At 49.3% G+C, this 23,816-nt stretch overlaps 1 protein-coding gene across 1 annotated transcript in view; it reads right to left on the bottom strand.

Annotated features, from left to right (window-relative positions):
- PITPNM3 (PITPNM family member 3) overlaps positions 1-23,816 on the bottom strand; it is a gene marked incomplete at its 3' end in the record, with an annotated part of 82,885 nt that overhangs the window by 57,952 nt on the left and 1,117 nt on the right. The window contains exons 2-3 of the mRNA XM_080924001.1: positions 9,761-9,856; positions 1,791-1,898 (exon numbers count right to left, since the gene is read on the bottom strand). Of these exons, the coding sequence (XP_080780127.1) occupies positions 1,791-1,898; positions 9,761-9,856 (204 nt within the window). The remainder of the gene's footprint in view (positions 1-1,790; positions 1,899-9,760; positions 9,857-23,816) is intronic.

The raw sequence follows: 23,816 nt of genomic DNA on the forward strand, positions 1-23,816 counted from the left end.
GGAATAGTCCCCAGAGCCTCGTCTTCAGCCTTCTGCTCAGCCTGCTTCACTGCATAGCATCCTGCCACTGTGCCGCAGGCCCATCCTTGTTTCCCCTGCATCCAGGACAAGGCTGAGTTCCTGCAGAGGCCCCACAACTGGTATCTGAAGTGACATTCCACATGTATGTCCCTTCATGTTACAGCAACTCACAGTATGAATCCATAGGAAAGTGGGAGCTAGAGACGCAGCTGACTTGCCCTTCTGAATACCCTCCTCCCCCTGCTCCATGTTCTATACTGGGAACTGTGGCACCAGCTCTTGAAGTCAGACCACTGACTTCCCTGACTTGATCCTGAACTACCACAAGGCGTTCGCTGTGCTACAGCTATGCTTATGCAAGATCGTTCACTCCATCACTAAAACGACCTGTGACTGGGCACACTTTTGCAAGTATTACCTCATAATCCTCACACCCTTAATACTCACACCCCACACTGCAGCTGAAGAAACCAAGGTTCAGAGAGGTGCTGAGATACAGCAGGACCGAGGCTCCTGTCCAGACCTTAGACTTCTGACGCTCTGCCTGTTTCCTTACACCCTTCCCCCACCACCACATACCACCCTCACAGTTCACCCTGCCTCTCCCTCACCCCTGCTGAGCTCACACTGGGTCTGAGTCACATAAGCCTTAGCAGACAGGTGGGGGTGGGAGTGAGGGAGGAAGGCCAACTGAGTAGTGACTACAAACATGGCTCTGTCTTTTTTGTGGCTACCAAGCACAGTTGGAGAGAAGGATCCAGAATATATGACCCATTCTGGACTCCTTCTGAGCCCTGGGGGTGTGAGGCAAAGAGCAGACAGAGGAGCCATCTGCAAATATGTGGCTGGGGCACTATCTCTGAGATCACAAGTCAAGCTAGTAGGACCCATTCTTTAAACATTCCCTAGACTACTGTCACATTCAAGAAAGGAGACAGTCTGCATCTGGTCCCTAAGGCCAATTTAGAGATGGTGTCCTAGACTAGAAGGACCTTAAATAAGACTCGGACCCTGCTTCTTCTAGCTTCTTCATTCAAGTGAAAACAACAGCTTGAGCCTACCCATCTCTCAAGATGGGTTCTTTTATACAGGACAAGCTCTGGACCAAAAGTGAAGGGGACGTAGGGTAAGAAAAGGATTGGGTGCTTCGGCAAGATGACCATTTTCTTGAGCCGAATCAACACCGCCTCCACTAGACAGCCCTGATAGGATGGCTATGGCCTTTTAGCCACTCTGGCCCAGACTGAAACTATCTAGAGTCAAGGCCAAGAAAGGATAGAGGGAAAAGGGGGGAATGAGTGCTATGGATTGGGTGTGTCTGTTCCCAAAGGTTCATATGCTGGACGCTAAGTCCCCATTGTAATAGCATGGAGACAGTGGGACCTTTTAAAGATGGAGCCTGGTAGGAAGTGAGTGGGCTATGACTGCCTTGGGAAGGAATTTTGTGCAGGTCTTGTGGGTGGGCTAGTTCCTGGGAGCCTAAATGATCTCAGTCCTATAGACTTGGAACTTGTCAGTTTGCCCTAGGTTGCCCTTAATTACCCATGCTCCTGAATGCCACTTGATAAACAAATGAAGTATCCTGTGGACATGCCCTGGAGTTGTCTCCCCCCCCCCAACCAGGAAATTCCATAGAGCCACTACCCCCTAACTCCCAACCCACCTTCTGCTACCCAGAAAGTTCTTGTAGGTCCCAAACACAATGGGCAGCCCTTGTTCACCCTGTAACACACATGCATAGCCAGGTCTTGGGAGAGGCAGAGACTCACCTTGATGCTCATCCAACTTCCCCATGGTCTCAATCTGTTCTACTAGGTCATTGGAACTCCACTGGCTCATTCCAATAAGGATGGCATTCTTTCCTTCAGCCACCTCCTCTGTGGGAAGAGAAGAGATGGATGTTAGCAGACAGGGCTATTAGGTAGCCCTAACCAGAGCTGGTGTCTGAGGGTGTACACATTTCACCCATAAGTTGAAATGGACTTCAACTTTTTTTTTTTGCAGTGCTAGAGACAGAACTCAAGGCCTTTGACATGCCAGACAAGTGTTCTACCGCTGAGCACTTCCTTCACCCAACTACTGAAAGTTACTTCAGTAACAGGACTGTTGAGGAATTCGTCATTGCAATGAGGGCTTGATGCTATGACTCACCAGGGTCCTACATGCTATAGCAAGAGAAGGTGAGAAGGAAGCCGTCATCCAATACTAACACTGAAACTAGCATTTCTTGGAATAAAAAGGACCAAAACCTGAGCCTAATTTTTTTTTTTTTTTTTTTGGCTCATAATTTTCCTTTAAGAATGTGACTGGACTTCTATGAACTTCCATTTCCCCAGCTGTAAAATGAGGCAGGCAGTGTCCAGCTCAGAGTTCTCGGAAGGATCAACCGAGATGAAGTGTGTCAGAGCCTCAGGGTACATAGGAGGGTCCAGAGATAAGAGCCACTGGGCTCAGTTCTTCTCCTGACAAGTAATTCACCAGCAGCATGTAGGCTGGTTGGAGCTGCACAGGTACAGAAACAGCTCTGCGGTAAGAAAAGAGAAATCCTTCTGGTTCTAAGCTGTCTAAGATGTATGGAGTCCTTAGTTTCTATCTCAACTTCAGGAACCTTTAACTGCTCCTATTCCCTGATCAACTCCCCCTAGCCCTGACTCTGTCCTATATGATTATTCCGGGAAGAATTGGTGGGGCCATACTCCCGTCCACACTGCACACAAGCCTCTGGGTCCCCTGTCTCCAGCACCACATAGTCCCTCATCCTGAGAATGTTTCTCTAATAGCACACGTGTGGGAGTGAACATGCTTCTCACTGCCACCGTCCACCTCAAGATGAGCCCTCTTAGTGAAGAGCTTCATGCCTGCCTTCACAAAGCAGACAGCAAGGGTGTTGAGGAGAACCCCCACGTTTGGACTAATGAATAATAAAGGCTGATATCAGCCTCTCTGGCAGAAGGTTTGTCCAGCAACCAATATGGAGGACCAAAAACTTTGGGAGCTGTCCAGCGTTCTGACTCACACCAGTGTTCAGTAATCCAGATGCCATCCCTGACAATGCCTCCTGTCTTACTGTATTATTTATTTGATTGATTTAACAGTCCTTATAAAACTTTTACAAGAAATTGGTATAGGTGATTTACAAATGCTAATTCCTAAGTCAGATGTAGCAGTGCGGTGTCTGCAATCCCAGCACTCAGGAGGGGGAGGCAGGAGACCTGAAGTTCAAGGCAGCACTGGTTACATAGTGAATTTAAGACCAGCCTGGGCTACAGAAGACCGTCCATCAAACCATATAAAAGCACTAATAATTCTATTTCTCATAAAAATGGGACAGACAATGGGGCTAGGGATGGCTCTGTCAGTAAAACCCTGCTACACATGTGTGGATACCTGAGTTCAGATTCCCAGGACCTACAAAAAAGATGAATAGCATCACATGCTTGTAGCCCCGGTGCTGGGAGTTGTGGGACAGAGACTGGTGGGTGTCTGAAGCTGTCTAATCAGACAGCCTTGCCAAATGGAGTTTCAGGTATAGTGAGAAATACTGCCTCAAAAAGTAAAGATGAAGAGTTATCACAGAAGACACCAACGTCAACCACTGACCTCTGCATGCACACATATAAACAAACACACAATAGCAAGCTTATACATGCCACAAACACAACATAACATCACTCACACATGCACGCACGTGCACACACATACACAAACCAAGGAACAATGATTACTATATTTTATAAACAAGGAAACTTAGGCAAGCAGTAGTTGAAAAAAAGTCCTTGCTCGAGAGTTCTGCCTAACAAACTGGATTCTGGGCACTGGGCAAGCTCAGATATCCTCATACATCTATAACTGCAGCCCCGGGAAGACTGTGGTGGGAGGATCATTAAGTTTGGTGCCAACCTAGGCTACACAGTGATAACCAGCCTCACAAAAGAGTAAAGAAACTCTGACATCCTACCCTCCAATACCCTGTCCTGGATAACTGTGTTAGTTGGCCACACACACCTGGAAGGCTTCCTCGGTCACCTGTGCTCCCTCTGGGGACAAGTTCACACCTGTAAGAGACATCCAACACTGGGCAGAGATATCCCAGTGCAGATTGTGCAAGCTGTGAGTCTTTGTTTTTGCATGCCCCTCCCCCCAGTGCTGTTTCTGTTTTCTTGTCCCTTAAATGGCAATAAAATGTCTAGCTCTCTAAGTCGTCTAGCAAGCTGCCACGGGGACAAATAATATAATAAATTTGAAAGAACTACGCAAGCTAAAAACAGCGTGCAAAATATACGGTGGCTTATCCTTGAGGAAACAGAATCACAAACAGGTTAAAGCCAGGCATTGTGGCACAGGCCTTAATTCTGTCTCCTGGCTCAGTCGGTTACCCAAGCAAGCAGGAATTCTTTTGCCCATTCCAACAACTATCCTGCAGCAAACAGACTTCTAAGTACATATTGTGCATTAAAGATGTCACCTCTGCTCCATAGAAAGCCGATGATGTGAAGGACACCATCATAAAAACTCCAGTGTGGGAAGACCAGAGAGCGGGGTTCGAGGTCTAGTGCTAGGCAGTAGGTGCTCAGTACAAGCTAGACAGGGATTCCTGCAATGCGGGAAGTTCCATCCCAGGAGTGGGAAGCTGTCAGAGCCCCTGGGGTCTGCCAGGGCTTTGTAGCTCTGAGCCTCTCCCTCCCTCTGGAATTCTGGCTTGTCCCCACTCTTCACATTCGTCCTTCAGGTCTTCATTCTGGAAACAATGGGCTTTGTCCCCTGTGAGGCACAGAGAAAACACACTCGCCACACACACACACACACACACACACAAACACACACATATGGAGAAGGTGCACAGCATGCAAAATGGCTCCACTAGTGTTTTCTAACAGAGGGACCACAAGACCCAACCCTAGCCTCACACACTTTCTCTCCCAGTAGAGCTGCCTCCCCACAGCACCCACAGAACCCTGGAGGGAACATTTCTATGACTGCAAGGGGTGCTTTTTGTTTCCCATGCTAAGCTCCATGCTGAGCCTCACTCACCATCAGTACAGCTCTAACCTTAACCCCAGTATGACTCTGCTCTAAGCCAAAGCCCGGGAGTGCCCTGTAAGCCCCGCCTCCAGGATTATTAGAAAGCCTGCTTTCCTTCCCAGGGCTCAGGGGGCTTTCCTGTGCTCATAGATCAAATTATTTGTCACCTTTTCTAGTTAGTTGTCCAATATCATCCATATCAGGCCCACAAAACCATCTTTCCAAGAATATGAGTTCTCGTTGCTTGGTCCTCACCTTCACCCTGCCCTAACAGACCCCATCCCTTAGGCTTCTCTGAACTCTACCAATTCTCTCTCACACTGAGAATGGTCCCCACCCCATCCACCCCCAGAAATGTAAAGGCACTACCTCTCTCACCTCCCCTAATATGGGATGAGGGCAGGACCTCAGAAACCCCTGTGGCTTGCACCTATAATAGCTCCTCTGTCCAGCACTAACCACCCACTCCTCTCCCTCCCCCATGGGCTAATGGCTACGTCCCTTTTATCGTCTAGAGGGGAACTCAGGCCAGGGCTTTTAGCCGTGTCTGAGCTCAGATGGCAGCCAGTCAATAGCACTACCATGATGAAGACCTGGGCACTCACACTCCATTTTATATTATCTCCTCTTGTCCCAACTTGGAGTCTCTGGGAGTTCATATGCTCACAGCAGAAGCTCAGCCAAAGAGGGAAGATCTGGTCTAAGCCCCTTATCAGCTATAGGGGCTTTGTCTTAGTCTTCTATAAAATTTGGGTTATTAATTTGTGCACCATCTTCTCCTAGTTGCTATGGGAGGCAGGCAGCACCAAAGAAAAAGAGAACGGAGATGGACAAAGAACAGAAAGTTGGTGTCCTGTGAGGGGAGGGTGTGCCTTTGCTTTGCTCTTGGTCAGACTTCCCAGTACCAGTGTACCTAAGTATAATCAGACTCCAGATCCCTCATCTCCCCAGCCACTAATGTCTAAACCCTCTAATGTCTAAGCTTAGCTTGTTCATGCAAATTCACAGAAAGAGGGATGGGCCCGGAGAACCAGAGAGGAGAACCAAAGGGAACAAGCACTTCCTTCCTTCTCAGTGAGGAAATATGCCTGGACATCATGGGCCACAAGAAGGGTAATTCCTAGCCATTTTTATTTTGATTTTAATGCCTTTCAACTTTCATTAGTTTGTATTGTGTAAATTTAAATCTCCTAATAAAAATGTAATGAAAATGAATGAATGAATGAATGAATGAATGAATGAATGAATGAAAACCCCAATGTAACAATTTGACAGTTGTAGCTGCTGCACGGCAGTGATCACACCCGGGTTTTCTCGCCGTTGTTTTTGTTCTCCTTCCCACTCTGAGACCATTGATCTGTTCCTGTCCCTGTGGGCTGCTTGGCATTTTCTAGAGTTTTTTTTCTTTTTGTCAGGGCAGTCACCCAGTGTGCTCTGCTTCAGTTAGACTTGTTTTCTGTCAGAGTGACTTATTCCGACGTTGTCCACACTCCTGCATGCTTCAGTTCCTTCCTTTCTTCTAGAACAGACTCTGCCTACCCATTTGCTCGCTGCTTTTCATTTGGGATGTTTTCAGATGGAGGCTAGAATAAATCAACCTGGCATAACATTTCCCTCCATTTGCATAAACACCTAGCAGTAAAAGGGTCACAGTACTGGGGGTTGGGGGGAGCCAGGGCCCTGTGCATGCTGGGAGACTCGACTTTGAGCTACATTCCCCACCCTTCTTTAGAAACTGCCACCGACTTTCTGAAATTGTCCACTGCCCCCAAGAATAGTTTGAAAGGACCCTGTTTTCCCACACTGCAGCCAGCCATTTTAATGACTCATTCTAATGGGTGCAGAGTGGTATCACTGCAGGTCAAACAACTTCTTATGTTTATATTTGCTAAGTTTCTTTTGTATGCCTATGGAGGACGGGTACTCTTATACCACAAAGCACACATGGAGGTCAGAGGACAGCTCTCAGGAGTTAGTTCTCTAACTTCCACCACCTGATTCCCAGAATCAAACTCAGGTCATCAAGCTTGGCAGCAAGCACCCTTGCCTGCTGAGCCATCTCACCTGCCCATCTTTACCACTGTTTTTTTTTTTTTTTTTTTTTTTTTTTTTTTTTTTTTTGTAGTGTGTACATGTATATGCACGTGCGTGTGGAAAGCAGAGGACAGCCTCAGCATTGTCCTCGGGCATCATCCATTTCCTTGAGACAGAGCCTCTCACTGGCCAGGAGCTCATCAATTAGACTAGGCCATAGCCAGTGAGCACCGAGGACTCTGTGGCCTTCCCCAGTTCTGGGACTATAGCAATGCCCAGTGTCTTCATGTGAGTTCTGGGGACCGAACTCAGGTTCCTGGGCTTGTATTGTCTTTATAGCAATTCTCAACATATGTCATTTGCTTGTGAGCTGTCTTCTCCCTTTCCACCAGCTATTCGAGCCATGGCTCCATCAGGACTGGAATGGGACCTCTGTCTTCAATCTCTACACTGAGGATGGCCTAGCACTGTTTGAACAGATAATAAATGCTTGTGAACAAAGGGATAAATTAAGTAGGATTATACCCCCTGCTCTGTTACAGTCTCAAGCCCTAAGTAAAATCTCCTGCCTGAGTTTCTCACCTTGTAATGTAATCCCCCACCTTGGGATGGGGGCTGGGAAGAGGCTTAGCTAGCAAAATGCTTGCTGTGTGAGCAAAAAGACTTATCTTGATCCCCAACACACACATTAAAGGCTGGGTAGTTTGTAATCCTAGACCTGGTGGAGGTAAGTAGGTCCCTGGGGCTCTTTGACTAGTCTGGTTAGTCTAGTCTGTACCAGGGCAATGAAAGACCCTGTCTCCAAAACCAAAGTAGATAGCACCTGAGGAATCAGACACACACACACACACACACACACACACACACACACACACACTCATTCACACACACTCACACACATACACAAGCACACAGACATACACACACACAATCTTGAGGAACACCCCAGCTCCTATATGATCTGGATTTGAGGCCACACCCTGAAGAGACGTTTAGGATCCTAGAAGAATGAAGAGAGAAAAAGAAGGAGATGATAAGGCAAAGGGAAGAGGAGCAGACAAGTATCCTGTGGAGATGGGAGCACATGGTAAGGCCGAGCTCACTGAGACTGAGGGAGGACAGACATAGCTGAGGAAGACTGAGAGAGAGAGGAAGAGAGAGAGAGAGAGAGAGAGAGAGAGAGAGAGAGAGAGAGAGAGAGAGAGAGAGAGAGAGAGAGAGAGGTGTCCAGGGATTGGAGCAGGAAGGTTCCTCAGCTGCTCACAGGGAAGTCAGGTCCGAGACAGATTTGACCCGGTGCCACCCACAGACACTTGCCTCCTGAAGCGTGCCGTCATAACAGCTAAGGACAGACAGCCCTGATGAACTGCAGAAATATTGAGATGAAACTCTTCTGCCTATCAAAATATTGAAGCTGTGTTGTCACACTGTGGGCTAGTTGCTATGGAGAATAGCAGCCCTGGCAGCCACTCCAATCAGACACCAAGGGAAGATGGGAAATGAGCCCCCAACGGGCTGGTTTAGGGACATTACTGGGGAGAAGCTTCTCTGCCCAGAGCCAAGAATGGGGAAGGTTTAAGTGGGGACAGGACAGGGACATCCAGCCAGGCTTCCCTAGAAATCCCCTGGACCACAATATTTGGGAAGTATTCTCCAACTGGAGACATACAGAGCTGGTAAGAAACTTAGACCCCAGAAAGGGAACACCATGCCTGCTGTCCTGTCCTGGGTCCACACGGTGCTTATCACCATTTGTATGTCCTTAAGATTATATTCACCAAGCGTCGCAGACTAGCCCCATCTCCAGTATGTCAGCTCCTAATCTTGCTGATGCTCCAGAGTGAGTGAGACCCATGAGACTAGAAGGATCTAGAACCCCCTTTTTACCCAGCCTAGCTCAGCATGGCTGCCCTGACTGCTCTCCTAATTCCAGACTGACTAGCCTCCTGCCCCTGCATCTGCCTAGTATAATCTCACCTTGGCTCCTGTGTTCTCTCTACCTGAAATACCACTCTTGGGGTCCCTCTGGGTAACATTTGGATCCCCACTATCTGTCACAGCTCCCCTGACTATCACTGGTGGCTCTCTCCATATCTATGAGGCCTGTCTTAGATACTGTTGGCATCTGGACCAGTCTCACCTGTCCTTCCTTTTCCTCTGGTGTGCTACTCCCCCACTGCCACCAGGTAGGTCTCCCTCCAGAATCGGAAACATTCTTCAGTCTATCCTAGGTCAGCACCAACATGCCTGCTACCACATCTGTCCAGAAGGTTCTTCCTTCTCCTCACCTGACAAGCTCCTAGTCTTGGCTCTGCAGAAAGGATATCCCACCCACATCAAAGCCCTGGCTACATTGTCTCCCACAGCAGCGGGTACTCCCACTGCGTTTCCTTTTGTAACCTCTTCTGATCTTTGCTCTTGAGGTAGACTAAGTGCTTCTGAGAGCAGCAAATAAACTCACTGTATCCCATGGTATCCCAAGCACCTGGCGCATATTAGGAGCTTTGAAAATATTTCAAAGAGTGAACAGGTGGGTACTGAACTCCCGTTCCCACCAACTGTCTATAGGGTATGAACCTGCAACTAACTGTGGATGGAGACCTCCAGTCCTCCGCAGGGATCTGCTTTGTAGGACTTCTGGAAAGATCACCCAACTGGTGGGGTGGAGATGAAGTTCACTTACCTCTAGCATCAAAGAATTCATCATCTGAACTCTCCACTGAGTCGCTGAGGACATTCCGAAGGTGCCAGGGGGCACCGCCACCCGGGGAAGGGCCACCTACAAAGAGAACATGTGTGTCAGTCAAGACTGAGGGAGTGTCCCAATATGATGGGGCCAGGCCCAGGCCCCTCAGACAAAGGCCAGCTACATCCTCCATATCTGACTTCTCCCTGTCTGTAACCTCCAACCACACTAATCCCTGTCACCAAGGTGCTTTCATTTAAGTCCCAAAACTCTCTCTGAAGAGGATCCATGGGGAAAGTGTTGAGGACTGTGTCTAAGAGACTTAGCCAAGGTGACGGTGTATTGGTCCGCAGTTGAGCTGTGGTGAGAAATTATCTTGGCTGATTATAGCAACGGTGACTCACTTCCACTTCATGGGTCAGAGAAGTCTCTTTTCATCCTGCTCGCTCGGAGGGGCCACCACCTTATGATGTCACCATCTCCAAATGAGATGTCAAGGTCCGGCGAAGCAAAGAAATGGGAAATGATGCCCGGTTTTAAATGCTCTTGCTCAGAGATGGTCTGCTTTGCTCACATTTTATTGGCCAACACAAGTCATGTGGAAAGACCAGACATCCTGATGACCACCAGAAATGTCAGCCACACATAGCACATGGAGGACTCAGCACTACACACATCCAAGTCAGGAGGGACACGATTGAGGATGTACCCTGGCTCTGTCCCTAGCAATCTGAAAAGCCATTCCTTTTCCATTCCAGCCTCAGTTTCTCCCTGGAGACAATCAATCTCCAGCTGAATGGATAAGAAGTTCTCTGTTCAGTGCCCAAGTTTTTTAGGAGGCTCAGCAATGGTAGCAGCTACTATTTTAGTCTACTCAGAGAGCAGCAGGCAGGGCTCAGAAAGCAGCAGTCAGGACTAAGGGACGTCCACAGCAGGCAGGATGCTGAGTGTGGTCCCTTACACTAAACTCTGCTTCAACTTCCTGCCCAGGGGCCAAAGGGAGGTAGGCCAAGAACACAGCCAGTACCCACCCCCATTCTCTAGGCCTCCTTACTTAGCACTGTGGGGCTCACGTGGGATCAGCATGTTTTTTTAAAAAAAAAAAACAAACAAAAACAACAACAACATAAAACATAGACCTGCATACTGAGGGTTTTGTGTGGCATTTGGTTAAGACCTTAGGTCTGGTTCGAAGTCAGGCCTTGCTTCTTAGAAGCTGTGTGATGTCAGGTAAGTTGCCTCTCCTCTCTGTGCTTTGGTCTCCTCATCTGTGCTGTGGCGCTAGCCTATGCCAGCCTTGAGAGCTTATTGCAAAGATTAAACAAGATGCGTCGAAAGGCTTAGCATCATGTCTTGCAGAGATAATGTGTTTGGAACAGTAATTAATACATAAATATACTTCCCAAGCTGTTAAAATGTTTGGGAGGACACACACCAAGATGCCATTTATAAACATTATCTCTATGGAGTGGAATTTGATAAGAGGCAGAGGAAAGAGGAAATGCAGCTTTGACGCTGCATATGTAATTTTATATGACTACCAAGATTTTGGTCTAATGTGTCAGTTCTAAGAGGCACCTTCCCCACACTAGCATCGTTGGAATTGGGTGGTGACTTAGGTGATGGTACACTGTGAGCTTAACAGCATCATTTATTCCTTTTCCTTGGCATTCAAATAAGGCTGCACCCTGCAGTCAGCACATCCTCAATAAAAACAGCAGAATCACCATGCATCTGGGTACATCTTCCCTCAGGGAGAGGCCTTGGCCTTCAGACTCTCACATCCTGTCCCCACAGAGACCTACAAGTATCAACAATGCCCCTGCCTCCACTTCCCCTTCTGTATGATGAGAAACCTAATAGAGGCTCCCCCAAGGGGGGGAAATGAACTCTGAATCTTGAGGAATCCATCTGGCACACAGGAGGTACCAAGAACTCCGAGAGGTGGACATCTCCCCCGCTTCAGGCAGGGGGCATCTTACAATGTAGTCTGTGGAGACCTGCTACAGCCTCAGCTCACCCTCCCCACCAACCTGCAAGATGCTAGCACCGCTTCCTACCATGTGCAGAACAGTTTCAGGAGAGCCCAGCCGTCCTGCCCTGCCCAGCACAGACTCCCAGGCACATACTCAGGTTATGATCTGTGGTTTGAAACCAAGAGAGAGAACATTCTGAAACAGACAAGGGCAGAGCTCACAGGAAGCAGCATGTGGGATCACCCCTAGATGCAAAGTCATCTCCGCCCCACACTTTTCTATGGAGCCCCTTGAAACTTCAGCGGGGTAGGGGCACTTGTTTTCCCACCCTTAAGCCCTGGATTTATTGAGAGGAGGTCTGAATATCGGTGTGCCACAACTGTGACTTTCTACCACGGATACGAGACTATTTTCCAAATGTATGTGGCAGTTATCAGCTAGTGCAATGAGGCAAAAAAAAAAAAAAATGGAAAATACAAAATTGAAAAAAACAAACCTGTGTTTGTTCTGAGGTCATATGATTGTCCATATGGAAAGCAACCAATTAAAATAAAAAGAAATCTTAAAAATTAAAAAAAAAAATCATTTAAAATTTGTCTCAAACTTACATCAACTTAATTGATGCAGTTTTCTCAAGAACAGATGTGAGTTATTAAAAATATCATATAGCCCATATGAATACATACCACATATTGATATACAAACATCCCTTGCTATCCAAGTCTGTTTCATTCCTAAGAGGCAAGAGTTTGTGTAGATGGTAAGAAAAGTGTTGTCAGCCTCATCTATTCGGCTCCTGCGCTTGCAACAGTGAACAGCAAGGGCTTGCATGGTGATGTCACCATCTGGAGAGTTGCTAGGGTCTTTGTGGTTCCTGTGTTTGAATAGCCAGAGACGAGTGACAGGCCTCTGCACACGGAGGCTCTCATATACATACCATATGCACAAGTTCACAGGCACAGGCATTCCTGCCAACCTCCTGCTTTCAGTGTGTGCTACAGCTTGAGCAAAAAAAGAGAAGAGGGTTCACCATCCTCATGGCAGCCCCCAGTGCCAGCCATATTGTCGGTGATCATGGCAACATTCTGAAGGTCCTCAGAGAGCACTGGGGTGGGGGGCAGGGAGGCTCTTTCAGAGGGGGCAAGTGCTTCCAGTTGGAACAGAGCAATGAAGAGGGTGGTGGGCAGCAAAGGAAGCTCCCCTGCCACAGGTACTGCAAGGACTTCTGGGGACGCTGGGATGAATAAAGGGGACTTCCATCATGTCCACGTTCTCTGGAAGGCCACCTGGGTCACCTAAGGAACAAAGCTCGCAGCGGAGGGGAAGGGTGCTACCAACTTAAAGCTGTCCCTTTCTTCCTTCCTTCCACAGGTGTTTCTTACAGTGTCATGAGTGCCTGAGAAACTGACAGGCATGCATGGGTCTGTTACCCAGCCTTGCTCTTCAGAAGCACGTGGTGGCACATGCTGGTTTTACATGTGACCCAACACAGCAGCTCCCTCCTGCAGCCCACAGCCACTCTCTTCTCTGACGAGTCCCCTGAGTTCAAAATACATGTCTGGGTTTATTTTCAATTGCGCATTCTGACTTATTTATGATTACCTTGCCTTGCTTTCAAACTACATGGCCTGTGCTTTTTAATGTGCACTGTAAATTTGTTTAAAGGAGACACCGGGGCTTTCTTCTCTCCCGTTAGGTGTCTACCCGAAACAACCTCTGTAAAAGTAACAGGGAACCCCAGCTGTACTATAAAAGGTACCTGTAGCCATGTGTGATTGCACACCTTTAATCCGGGTACTCGGGAGGCGGAGGCAGACAGATAGGTCTCTGTCATTTCTGGGCCAGTTTGGTGTACATGGTGAGTTCTAGGCCAGCCAGTGAGATCCTGTCTTCAAAAAATAAAAAATAAACCTATAATGACAGGCATGTTAAGAAGCAGCTATTGAGGCCAGCAAGATGGCTCAGTGGGTAAGGATGACTGTCACCTACGCATGATCTTGGACCCCCACACAGTAGAAGAAAATCAACTGCCTCAAAGTTGTGGCCAATGCATGCCTATACACATACATGTGCATGCGTGTATATGTGCACAGATAAATAAATATACGAAAAAGAAGCAGCTGGCACCCAGATGGGAGAGGACAGTCTGAGGACTGACCTTTCAATACACTGACTTCTAGCAAATGGTAAAGACCATTTCAAAGAAGGAAAAAAGCCCACAAGGTCGTCTGTGGAGGAGACTTCCTGGAAAAGATAGCAGGCAAGCTGGGAACTGAATGATGAGAAAGACCAGACACACAACGTGTGCTTGTGCATGTGCGTGCGTGTGTGTGTGTGTGTGTGTGTGTGTGTGTGTGTGCGCGCGCGTGTGTGTGTGTGTGTTTCCTGAGGGGCATGAGCTCCCACTCTGCCTTCCTAGGCTTGCTCCTACATTACAGGCAACTAGTTGGCTGCCAGGCACCGGAAAAGTTCTGCACAGAGCTTGGAACATGACCTTTTGAGTGATAAGACCTTGCATTCACTCAGTCTTCTATGATTCAAAGCACATTAACCTCTCTGATCCTCAGTTTTTCTCATCTCTAAAATGGGTATAATTAAGCCTTACCTCACCATTATAAAGTTGAAATTTAACATCAGCCACCAGAATTTCTAGCCGACTGCCTTGAAGGGGCCTTTGTCATCCATAGAACCAAGACCTGAGGCAGGGAAAAATTACCCAAGAAGCTTCTAGCTGCTGCCAGGAGACTACTTAGGCCTATGTGTGATGAGGCTCAGCTTGTCTCTGACTGAGCACCACAATTACCTAAACCCCCAAACCAGTATCAAGGAGAAGAGACCACCTGAGCACTGCATAGAGAGAAACCGCTGCTGCTCCCCAGCCCGGAGCTGGCCCAGCAGGAGGGGGGCTGTTCGAGCCATCTCCGTGCCTCTAGACCCACCAGCCCTTTACCACAGCACGGTCTCCAAGAACTTGTGACAGGTCTGAGTTTCTCCTACGTGAGTGAAGCCAGACACCAGCTCAGATCACTGGCTCCATCTCAGACTTCACATCTATGATAGACAGAAAGGCAGACACACAGCCAGACAGGAGCCTTCTGGTCTGTCCTAAGGACCTCAGGTCAGCCCTGCCTAAGGCAGAGGCCCCTCTTTAAGGATGCACTGCCCTGTACTTAGAAGCCCCGTTCAGAGGGGAAGCCACCTCACAGGAAGGAGGCTGAAGTATAGGTCAGTGCTTCCTGGGACAGACCTTAGGCCAGATGGTGCTTGGGGGAGGAAGGGAGAGCAGAGAGGAACTGGAATCATCCTGGCCCTTGAGCGTGCTGGCTCAGGGCTCAGCCCTGCTCTGCCCTGCACACAGCACAGGGCAAGGTGCTCGGTCCTTGGGTCAGATTCCATATAAGTAGTCTCTAGGCAGGCGGGTCACACATGGGTGGACCACACCCCAAGAAGAGACCTAATGCTATTTCTTGAGGAGGAGACTCAAGCTGAACCTCAAAGGAAGAAGTGAGCAGGTCTAACCAGGCTGAAGCAAAATGGGGCCAGGGAAAGGCATGACCACAGTGGTGGCCTTCTCCAGGCAAAAAGGACATAGAGCTCCCCAGTAACTCAGTATGTCAGAATAAGGGAAGGACCGTGGACATTTGCTGGGGTATCCAGGTGACATTTATGCTTCCCAGATCCCAGGGTGAAGCAGGTGCAGCTGAGCATGGCCTGGGTTGTAGCCCTGGGCCTGTCTGTACCCACACCTGCCTGGCTGGCAGTGACAATTGCCCCACTGCAACTGAAACTATCCTGGTGACACTGATAACTGGAACACCAGTAAGTGAGCAGAGAAAGTGGCAGGCAGGTGATGTTAGAGGACGTAGACACCCACCCCACCCCCCACCATATACACACACACAGACGGGTGGGCTCTATAAGCTAGTGCTGTGGTTTAACTCCTGGACACACACACACACACACACACACACACACACATACACACACACTTAGAAACACATCACTGATCTTCTTGACAGCCCTGGAGCCTCAAAGTCAGGAGGAAGCATGTGGAGTGTGGCCTCAGGGGAGGCTTTACAGACGGACAGGTGACTGACTCCTTACCACAGATTCTGCTGCCATTTCCTCCTCCTCTCCCTCCTCCTCTCCTTCCTCCTCTCCCTCCTCCTCTCCCTCCTTCTCCCATCCTCTTCTCTCTCTGCTATCTGCCTCTCCCTCCAGGGAACCTACCCACTTCCATTGGCCTGGTTCCCAGCTTAGCTATTTACCAATTACTCTGTGCCTCAGTTTCGCCTCTGTAAAACAGAGATAATGGCCATACCTACATCACAAGTAATAAAGGCAGTAAATGAATAGTCATTTGTTTGAAAAAGGCTCAGCATAGTACCCAGTCTTCATTGCTGCCATAACAGGGCTTGTTAAGGGGCTATCAAGGTGGCTTAGCTTACTGTGTAAGTCTGATGACCCTTGTTTGATCTCCAGAACCTACATAGTGGAATGAGAGAAACAGATCCTGCAAATTGTCCTCTGATCTCTATACATCACACATACACACACATACACACACACACAGACATACATACACGCACACACAGAGAGACATACACAGGCATGCATACACACATGAACACACATACACAGAGAGACACACAAAACAAATAAGATGAAAAATGAGTAAGTAAAGGACTGTGTTAAGTGGAATAAGAAATCGTGATTATCCAAAGGGCTTTTCTTTGCTTATTTATTAAGGGGAAACTTTTAAGAGCAGTCCACTCTCCTGGGGCCCCTGGAATGGGAGCTGCTCCTCTCTCCTCCTCCCCTCATTCCATTTGCTCCCAGCCCATCCTCCCACCATCTGGCCTCAGCCAGAACCTTCCATGTGTCTCCCTCTTCCTTCAGGCCTTCACTGGGGCCTCCATTCTTCACCCCATTCCTGCTAGACGAAGAAGGGGTGGGCTTCCCTGTTCCCAGACCAGACTGGTGCCTGACTCCTCACCAGTGTCCCATGACAGCTATTGTCTGCATCTCTGTCATCCTGCCCTCTGGACTATGGGTTCCCCCAAAGCACACACCTAGCAGGAACCTTCTCCAGGCCCATGGCTTCTTGCTGCACAGGGCTGCATGGTAAGAGTTCTCTTGGGGCTCCACAAGGAACAGCACAGGAAGGGCCTGAGGAAGGTATGCCCTCAGGTGCCCTTTGTCAGGGCAAGAATGGGGACCATATAATCCAGGGCCAACCAACTCATGCATGGCCTTGAAGGGGCTGTGTGGCCACCCAGGGAGAGATGAGAGGCCAGGAGAAGCTGCTTCCAGAAAAAGGCATTATTGAAGGAAACCACTGCTGGTCGGGGGTTGGTTGCTATAGAAACAGTCCTAACTATCTCCTAAAATGCTAGATGTGCCACTGATGAGCTGTGTGCTGATCTCTTTCAGGGGACTGTCAGAAGCCCCAAAAGGACTGTCTGCTATGGTACCCAGGCTCAGGAGACAGAATCCTGAAGGACCCAAGAAAGGATCAGCTCTCAGGGCTACCAACTAGTCTTAGTCCATGGGATTCTTACTCAAGGAATGGCACTAAGCTCTCAAGATACAGAATCATCCTGACAGCAACTGGAATCCTCAAACCAATCATGGCTTAAACCTTGACCTCAGCCATTAACACAGACCAGCCTCAAACAAGACCATCACTGCATCCCCAGTCTTAATTCAGCCACAAGACAAGTGACAATTGTAGGCACAGGAGAAACTAAGGTCGGGCCAGGACACCCAGTCCAGACCCAAATAATTTGTAGGCATATCCAACCTGTAGCCTACAGACCACAAGTGGCCAGTTGAGAGCTATGATTATGGTCTAACACAAAACTGTAAGTGTATTAGGAGATTTTTATTTCGTACCTCCATTGCATAGATCTCTAACTTTGTAGGTGACTACGCCATGCCGCCATGTTGAGGTTGGACATTCCTAAGAATATTTTTTGCAGCGCACTCTCGATGCTGTACTCATTTTATAACTGAGGGGTTTCTATCACCTTCCCACCGTGCAGGTATTTCCCTGTAGAGGGCCTTGGGATCCCTAAAGTGCAGGAGGACTGAGGAGGTTAGGAAGAACGTGAGGACTAGAACTTTGGTCTCCCTACCTGGCCTAGTTGGCTAGACCAATTGCTTTGGGAACGATGTGCTTTTGAAGACCTGCTGGTATCTTATAAATATGCCATTTAAATACCCCTTAATTACCTTATTTAGGAGATAATGAGTGATTAATAGCTTTGGCTATCTATTGTACTTTCATTTGCTCTGCCAATTAGGCTCCCAACAGTTCTGAATTCTTTGGAACAATTTCCCCAAGGCCCAGATGTCCCCCCCTATGTCCCACCAGATTCTTCTCCAGAAGGCAGAAACTGTCTCCCCTACCCCACAGGAAACCCTTCATATCACTTGCCACTGTCCCACATGTGGGAGGACATGGGACAGCCCAGAGTATTGAGACAGACAGATAGCATCCTCCCAATCATCCCAGAACTCCTTTGTGGGGGCCCAGAGAACAAGAATTTGACATCTATGCACCAAGCCAGAGGACAAAGAAGCTGGAGCAGAGCCAGAGACTCCAGATGCTGCACATTCTTGCAGTGACCACCACCTCAGTAAGCTTTTGGTAAGGGCATCAAAGGCTGCCATCAGCAGCAAGCAAACATCAGGAGAGACCAGCTCCCTGCCACACCCCAGCAATGGCCAATGCGACCTCACATGGACACCCCATTCTACCTGGAACTCCCAGATTGTAAAGATGAACCTGAAGGTGATCTCTGCCCTCTGGCCCCTCAACTTAGTGCCAAATCACAGTGCCAGAAAGTGCCAATGAGGCAGGGGAGTCCTGACAGCAGGCTGGATAATGCTGCCATCCATGCCTCAGATTATAATACACAGGAAGGAAACAAAACACAGGAAAGGATAAACACATTCCCCACACCAGGCCCTAAAAGAAGTCTCAAAATAACTCTTTATGCTAACAAGGGTGACTCTAGAATTGCTTAGCTCAGGCTGGGCTCATGAGGGGAAGCCACAGCAGAGCCAAGGGGATCTGATCCAGGAGGGTGGCACTGGGGACCAATCTGAAAACAATCCAGGGAAGGTCAAATGTGTGACCAATATATGCATGAAGATGGCTCCTAGAACATGATCAGAGCCTTCCAGCTATTAGCCCATTTAAGCTCACGGTCACAAAGTCTGCAGACCTAAGTCTCTCCCTGAGGAGGGCAGGAGGGCAGTGACATACTCTGTAAATACCCAGAGCCGAACAAACACGGCGTCAGCAACAGCCGGCTCAGAAGAGGCCTCTCTAGCCACCAGAACTCAGCGCCCCTCCCCGATGGGCCCAGTGTGTTTCTATTTTTGCTTTCAACCCTTGTTTGGCATCCCCAGTCAACAGACGGACTATGTCTCCTCCCTCCAGAATAATGGGTCATGAGGAGGTGGCACACCTCCTCACTGGCCCCGCCCACCCCAACAAGCACCTTGCTGAGGCCAGCTCAACACCAGGAGACCCTCAGCAGCCTGCCACAGACAGCTACACAGGCCAATCTCTCATCCCCTGGCACCTCGAATGCACTTGTATTGCAACCCCCTCCAGCTTCAGACAGCCCCACCATACCACTAAACACACCTCACCAGCCTCAAACTGAATGCGGATTGCCACACTGGCTCAAAGCCTGGCCCCATCTGGGTTATACTGCAGGAAGCAGCCCAGCTGACTAGGTTCCCCTGCAGGGATCCAGGGACCCACCCAGAGCCAAGACAAGCAGGAGGCCTCTGTCACCCTACCCACATGTGTACCCTAGTTGGGGGCTGTGACCACACAGCTGTGCAGGCCTCCACAGGCACACGTGGGACCTTGGAGGTGGCATTTACCTCCGGAGTGACTCACTAAGGCTCCCATTCCTTGGGAAAGGGGGTGCAATTTAGCATTTCTTTCTCTTTAGAAAACAAGAATTTTAAAAGAGAGCGAGTAGAGAGATTTGAGGGAGTGGGTGGGGAGCTCAGATCTCATTTGATTTCCAAACGTATTTGCTATGCATTCTCTCCTACCCCCTCCCACCCTTAAATCTCTCCCTAGAGGCTCAGGGTGACTGGCCACACCCTTCCAAGAGGCCCTGATGACAAGCTAGTCTGGGACCCCCTAGAAGACTTAGGCTGTGAAAGTCCTTGACTCCCCAGGTTTCCTTAATCCTCAACTCCTCCAAATCCCATCCAGGAGAGGTGAGAGGCAAGACCCTTTTCCAGAGCAGCAAAGATAGACAGACCCCAGGGAGAGGGTGGGTCGAGAAAAAAAGAGTTCAGCTAGAGCTGTGTAGAACTTCCAGCCCCTCCTGTACCCACGCTCTCCTTCCCCATTCCTTTTTACAGACACAGAGCTAAGTCTCAGAGGGGGCAGTTCAAGGTCAACCCAGGCCAGGTTAGACAAGAATGGGAGGGTCCTACTTGCTAGTTCCAGTCTGTCTCCAAGTTCACGGGTGAATCTAGAACCAGATACTCAACCTTTCTGGAGTTGAGTTTTCCCATCTACAAAACAGGAACAACACTGTGGTTGTATGTGTACTCATCCCTCTGTCTGCACCCCTCCTAACCCTGCATCCCACCCCACAAAGAGGTGCTGTCAGGCCATCGAAGGGGAAGTAATCCTGAGGGCTTCCATAAAAAGAAGCCAGTTGCAAACCCCTAGTCCTGGTCTCCTCTCTGTAGACCTGGCTTCTCAGTGCATTCCTGGGAACTGGTTGGTTCTTTCTCTGACACCTCCGATTCTCAAAGCCTTGGTTTCTGGAGTTCATATTCCTGCCCTTGGTTAAGTAAAGCACACACACACACACACACACACACACACACACACACACACACACACACACATATAGTGCTCTTAACCACTGAGGCATCTCTTCAGTGCCCATCCCCCCACCCTTTTAACAGGTGGACTAGAAGTCTCCAAACTTCTAGCTAGCAACTGCCACAGTTTGCTGTGATTCACCTTATCCACTAACTGCAGACACTGCCCCAGAGAGCAAAGGGGGAAAGACATCAAGCTATCTTTAGTACGTCTCCCACTTCTCTACTCCCCAATACAGACCAAGGCACTCTGATGGGAGTGAGGAGCCCCAGGCCCATGGTCATATGCTAAAAGCAGAGCCAGGACCAACAGTCTCAAACTGCAGCCTGTGTGTCAGCCACCGTGACGGGTGACTTTTTTACACAAGAACCTATGTGTTCCTTGGTCTCAACAAGTCCAGGAGGGCTTCCTGGAGGCAGAGTTTGAGGAAGTCCTGGAGTCTCACATTACAAAGAGGGACTGCAGTCCCCTTGCAGAGGTGATGGCCTTCCCAAGATATGCTGGGACATTGTTCTGGTGCCCTAGGCCTGGGAGTTTCTCCAGGTGCCTCAATACTTCTGGCATCTTCCCAAAGTGCAGAGAATCCCAGTCCTGATCCCTTCCCCAAACTTCTGGTTGTTTCCTCGGCTGGGCCACTGGTCCCTGGTCCCTGCCAGAGGGAGCAGGTCTGCCTCCCAGAGCACTCCTGTCTGCTGTTACCATTCCCAGTGACCTTGAGCACACACCTAGGCCTCAGTGTTCCCCTTGTTAATCAAGGCTTTGAACCTAAGGACCTGGGAGTGAGCCCCCTGCCCAGCCCACACACATCAGATTGGTATTTTGTTTTTTCTGCTGTTGGTGACTAGGCTTGCTGCCCCCCATCGGCCAGCTCCTCCTCTTGAGAGCAGAGGCCAACACCTGGAAATGGCATAAACTGGTTCCTCCGGCCTGGAATTCCAGCCCAGCCCTGTGGCATGGTTTCTGGGCTCTCCAAACATTCCTGACCTTCTCCTGGAGTTTTACAAACTCTATTGGCTGTCTGCTGTGGTTTTGCCTGACCCAACTAAGGACCCAGGTCTCCCACTTGCACTTGGCAGGGTACAAACCAACCCTGCTGTCCTGATGGGGTACACTGAGAGAGGGCCATTGCAAGGTTCACAGGAAGGGAGGGGCAGGGCTGCTGGCAGAGGCAGGGCAAGCCCTTCCCAACAGAGGCAGCTCCCATGCTGGCTGTCCTCCAACCTCCAGAGCCCTCATATTGTGCCAGAGGGTTTTGTCCAACTGCACAAGCCTTACCACCTTTCTGCTGGCCCCTGTGTTCTCTCTGGAGTTCCTTCTGACCTCTGCACTAAGCCTCTAGGAACCCGGCTCCCAGGCCCAGCAGGATTTTTTTTTTTTTTTTTTTTTTTTTTTTTTGTAGCAGCTCCTGCACAGTTACTGGTCTCCCCGTTATCCAGATTCCCAGCTCTTAATTAAGCTTCTGCAGAACCAGGAAGCCTGGTCCTTGCTACCATTCTGTCTAACCTCTGCTAGGCTTGAAGACGCAGCTAGAAAATGCAGCCTTCACCGCTCCAACCTGCTGCTTCCCTGGCCACTCGTGGCTCTGTTACCCTTTCTTTATAGAGCTCCAGTCTGTTCTCCTCCCCACCTCCTTCTCTGGTTTTCATCCTGTCTTCTATTGTCCACAGAGCAAGACCAAGGAGCAGTTTTCCTTTTCATTATTGGAGATGGCCAACCGTACTGATTTCTGTGTGGCTGAGATTGCCCCCAAAGCCTGAAGACTGGTAATAATCAAGTTGGATCCACTCTCTGCAAATTAATCTCATCCTTCCTGGGATCTGATTGCATTTTCTCTCGTGCCTGGATTCTCCTAGCTACAGGAAAGTCCTTGAACTGCCTTCCTGGCACAGCTGGTATAGCCCTGGCTGGTTGCTCCAGCACCACCATTCACCACAATGAGATGCTGGTGCCGGAACTCCCCAGTTTACAGCCTGGAGATGGGTTCAACAGCCCCAGGACCCAAGGCCCATCTCCTCCCACAGCAGCTGGACCACTGGCCAGTTTTCAGAGGAAATTCCACACAAATTAGGAAGCAGACCCCCTCACTCATGGGCAAGATTTCCTACAACCCCTCCTTTATTCTAGTCTCTCCTCTCAGAGTGAAGGGCTGATCCATCTGCCTTTTAGTCTGTGTCTGGAACAGAACTGCCATCTTTCTCTCTTGGGCCTCAGTTTCCCCAGCTATGAATAGAAGGACTAAGCCGCCTCTGTTATAAAGCTTAACTATATAATTCAACATAAGTGTGCTTGGCGACAGAGACTAGACATTCCTCCACACTGTGCATTTTCAAGTCACTGGGTTTAAGGCAGCTAAAGAAAAGGAGGGATGTTTGCAGGCTGCCAAGTTGCCCAGGAGAGTTGAGAAGGGAAGAGTGGTCAGGTCTCGACAGAGGTCATCTGCAGAGCTCCTTGGGGTGGCAACTGAGTAAGGGACAGAGTCACCAGGCAGGTGGTCACAGAGGAAGGAAGTCTGGCTTGCCCTGAGGGAAAGGACTGAGAGTGTGAAATGGGAAAGTTGTAGAGCAGTTCCCCGGCAGCAGTGCTGGGAGGCCTGGCAATTTCTTTCCCCTCCACAGGGTACTCTCTCCATGGATCTCAGCTCAAGCCATCATAGGACCTGGGGCTGCCCCTCTCCCAGTATGGGGAGGGGAGTAGAACAGTTCCTTAGCTTACCAAAACACTTGGCCTTGCATCAGGCTCTGCCTAGACCCTCCCAGCCACCTCCAGGGAGCCATTTGCTTTCAGTGCTTTAAAAAGGGGAGTGCCTTCTTACTTCTCAGGATCATGGGGCAGTAAAAGGCTTGAGTACCTTACTTAGTACACAGGTCAAGAAGAGATTTCTCTAACTACTGTTGCTACTGTGGTGCCCTGGCAAGAGACCCGTGGTTACGCATGAGCACATGTAGAACGGGCAGTCAAGACACAAGCTCGTTCTTTGTGAAGAGCAGGGGTGGGGAGGGACCAAGGCAGGAGAAAGAAGGGAGCAGAGAGCCTTTTCCAGCCTCCTGGTGTCATCTCACTGTGCCTCCCTCGGGAGGGGAGGGAAGTGGGAAAGGGGGTGTTCAGATGCATTTGGTTATGCAGTCTCACACAAGCAGCCTCTCCCTGACAGAGTTCCTCTGTAATAGCAGGCACCTGAGTCACAAGGCCGGTGCATGCCAAG

The sequence above is a fragment of the Micromys minutus genome (assembly GCF_963924665.1).
Source record: "Micromys minutus genome assembly, chromosome: 10".
Classification (NCBI taxonomy): domain Eukaryota; kingdom Metazoa; phylum Chordata; class Mammalia; order Rodentia; family Muridae; genus Micromys; species Micromys minutus.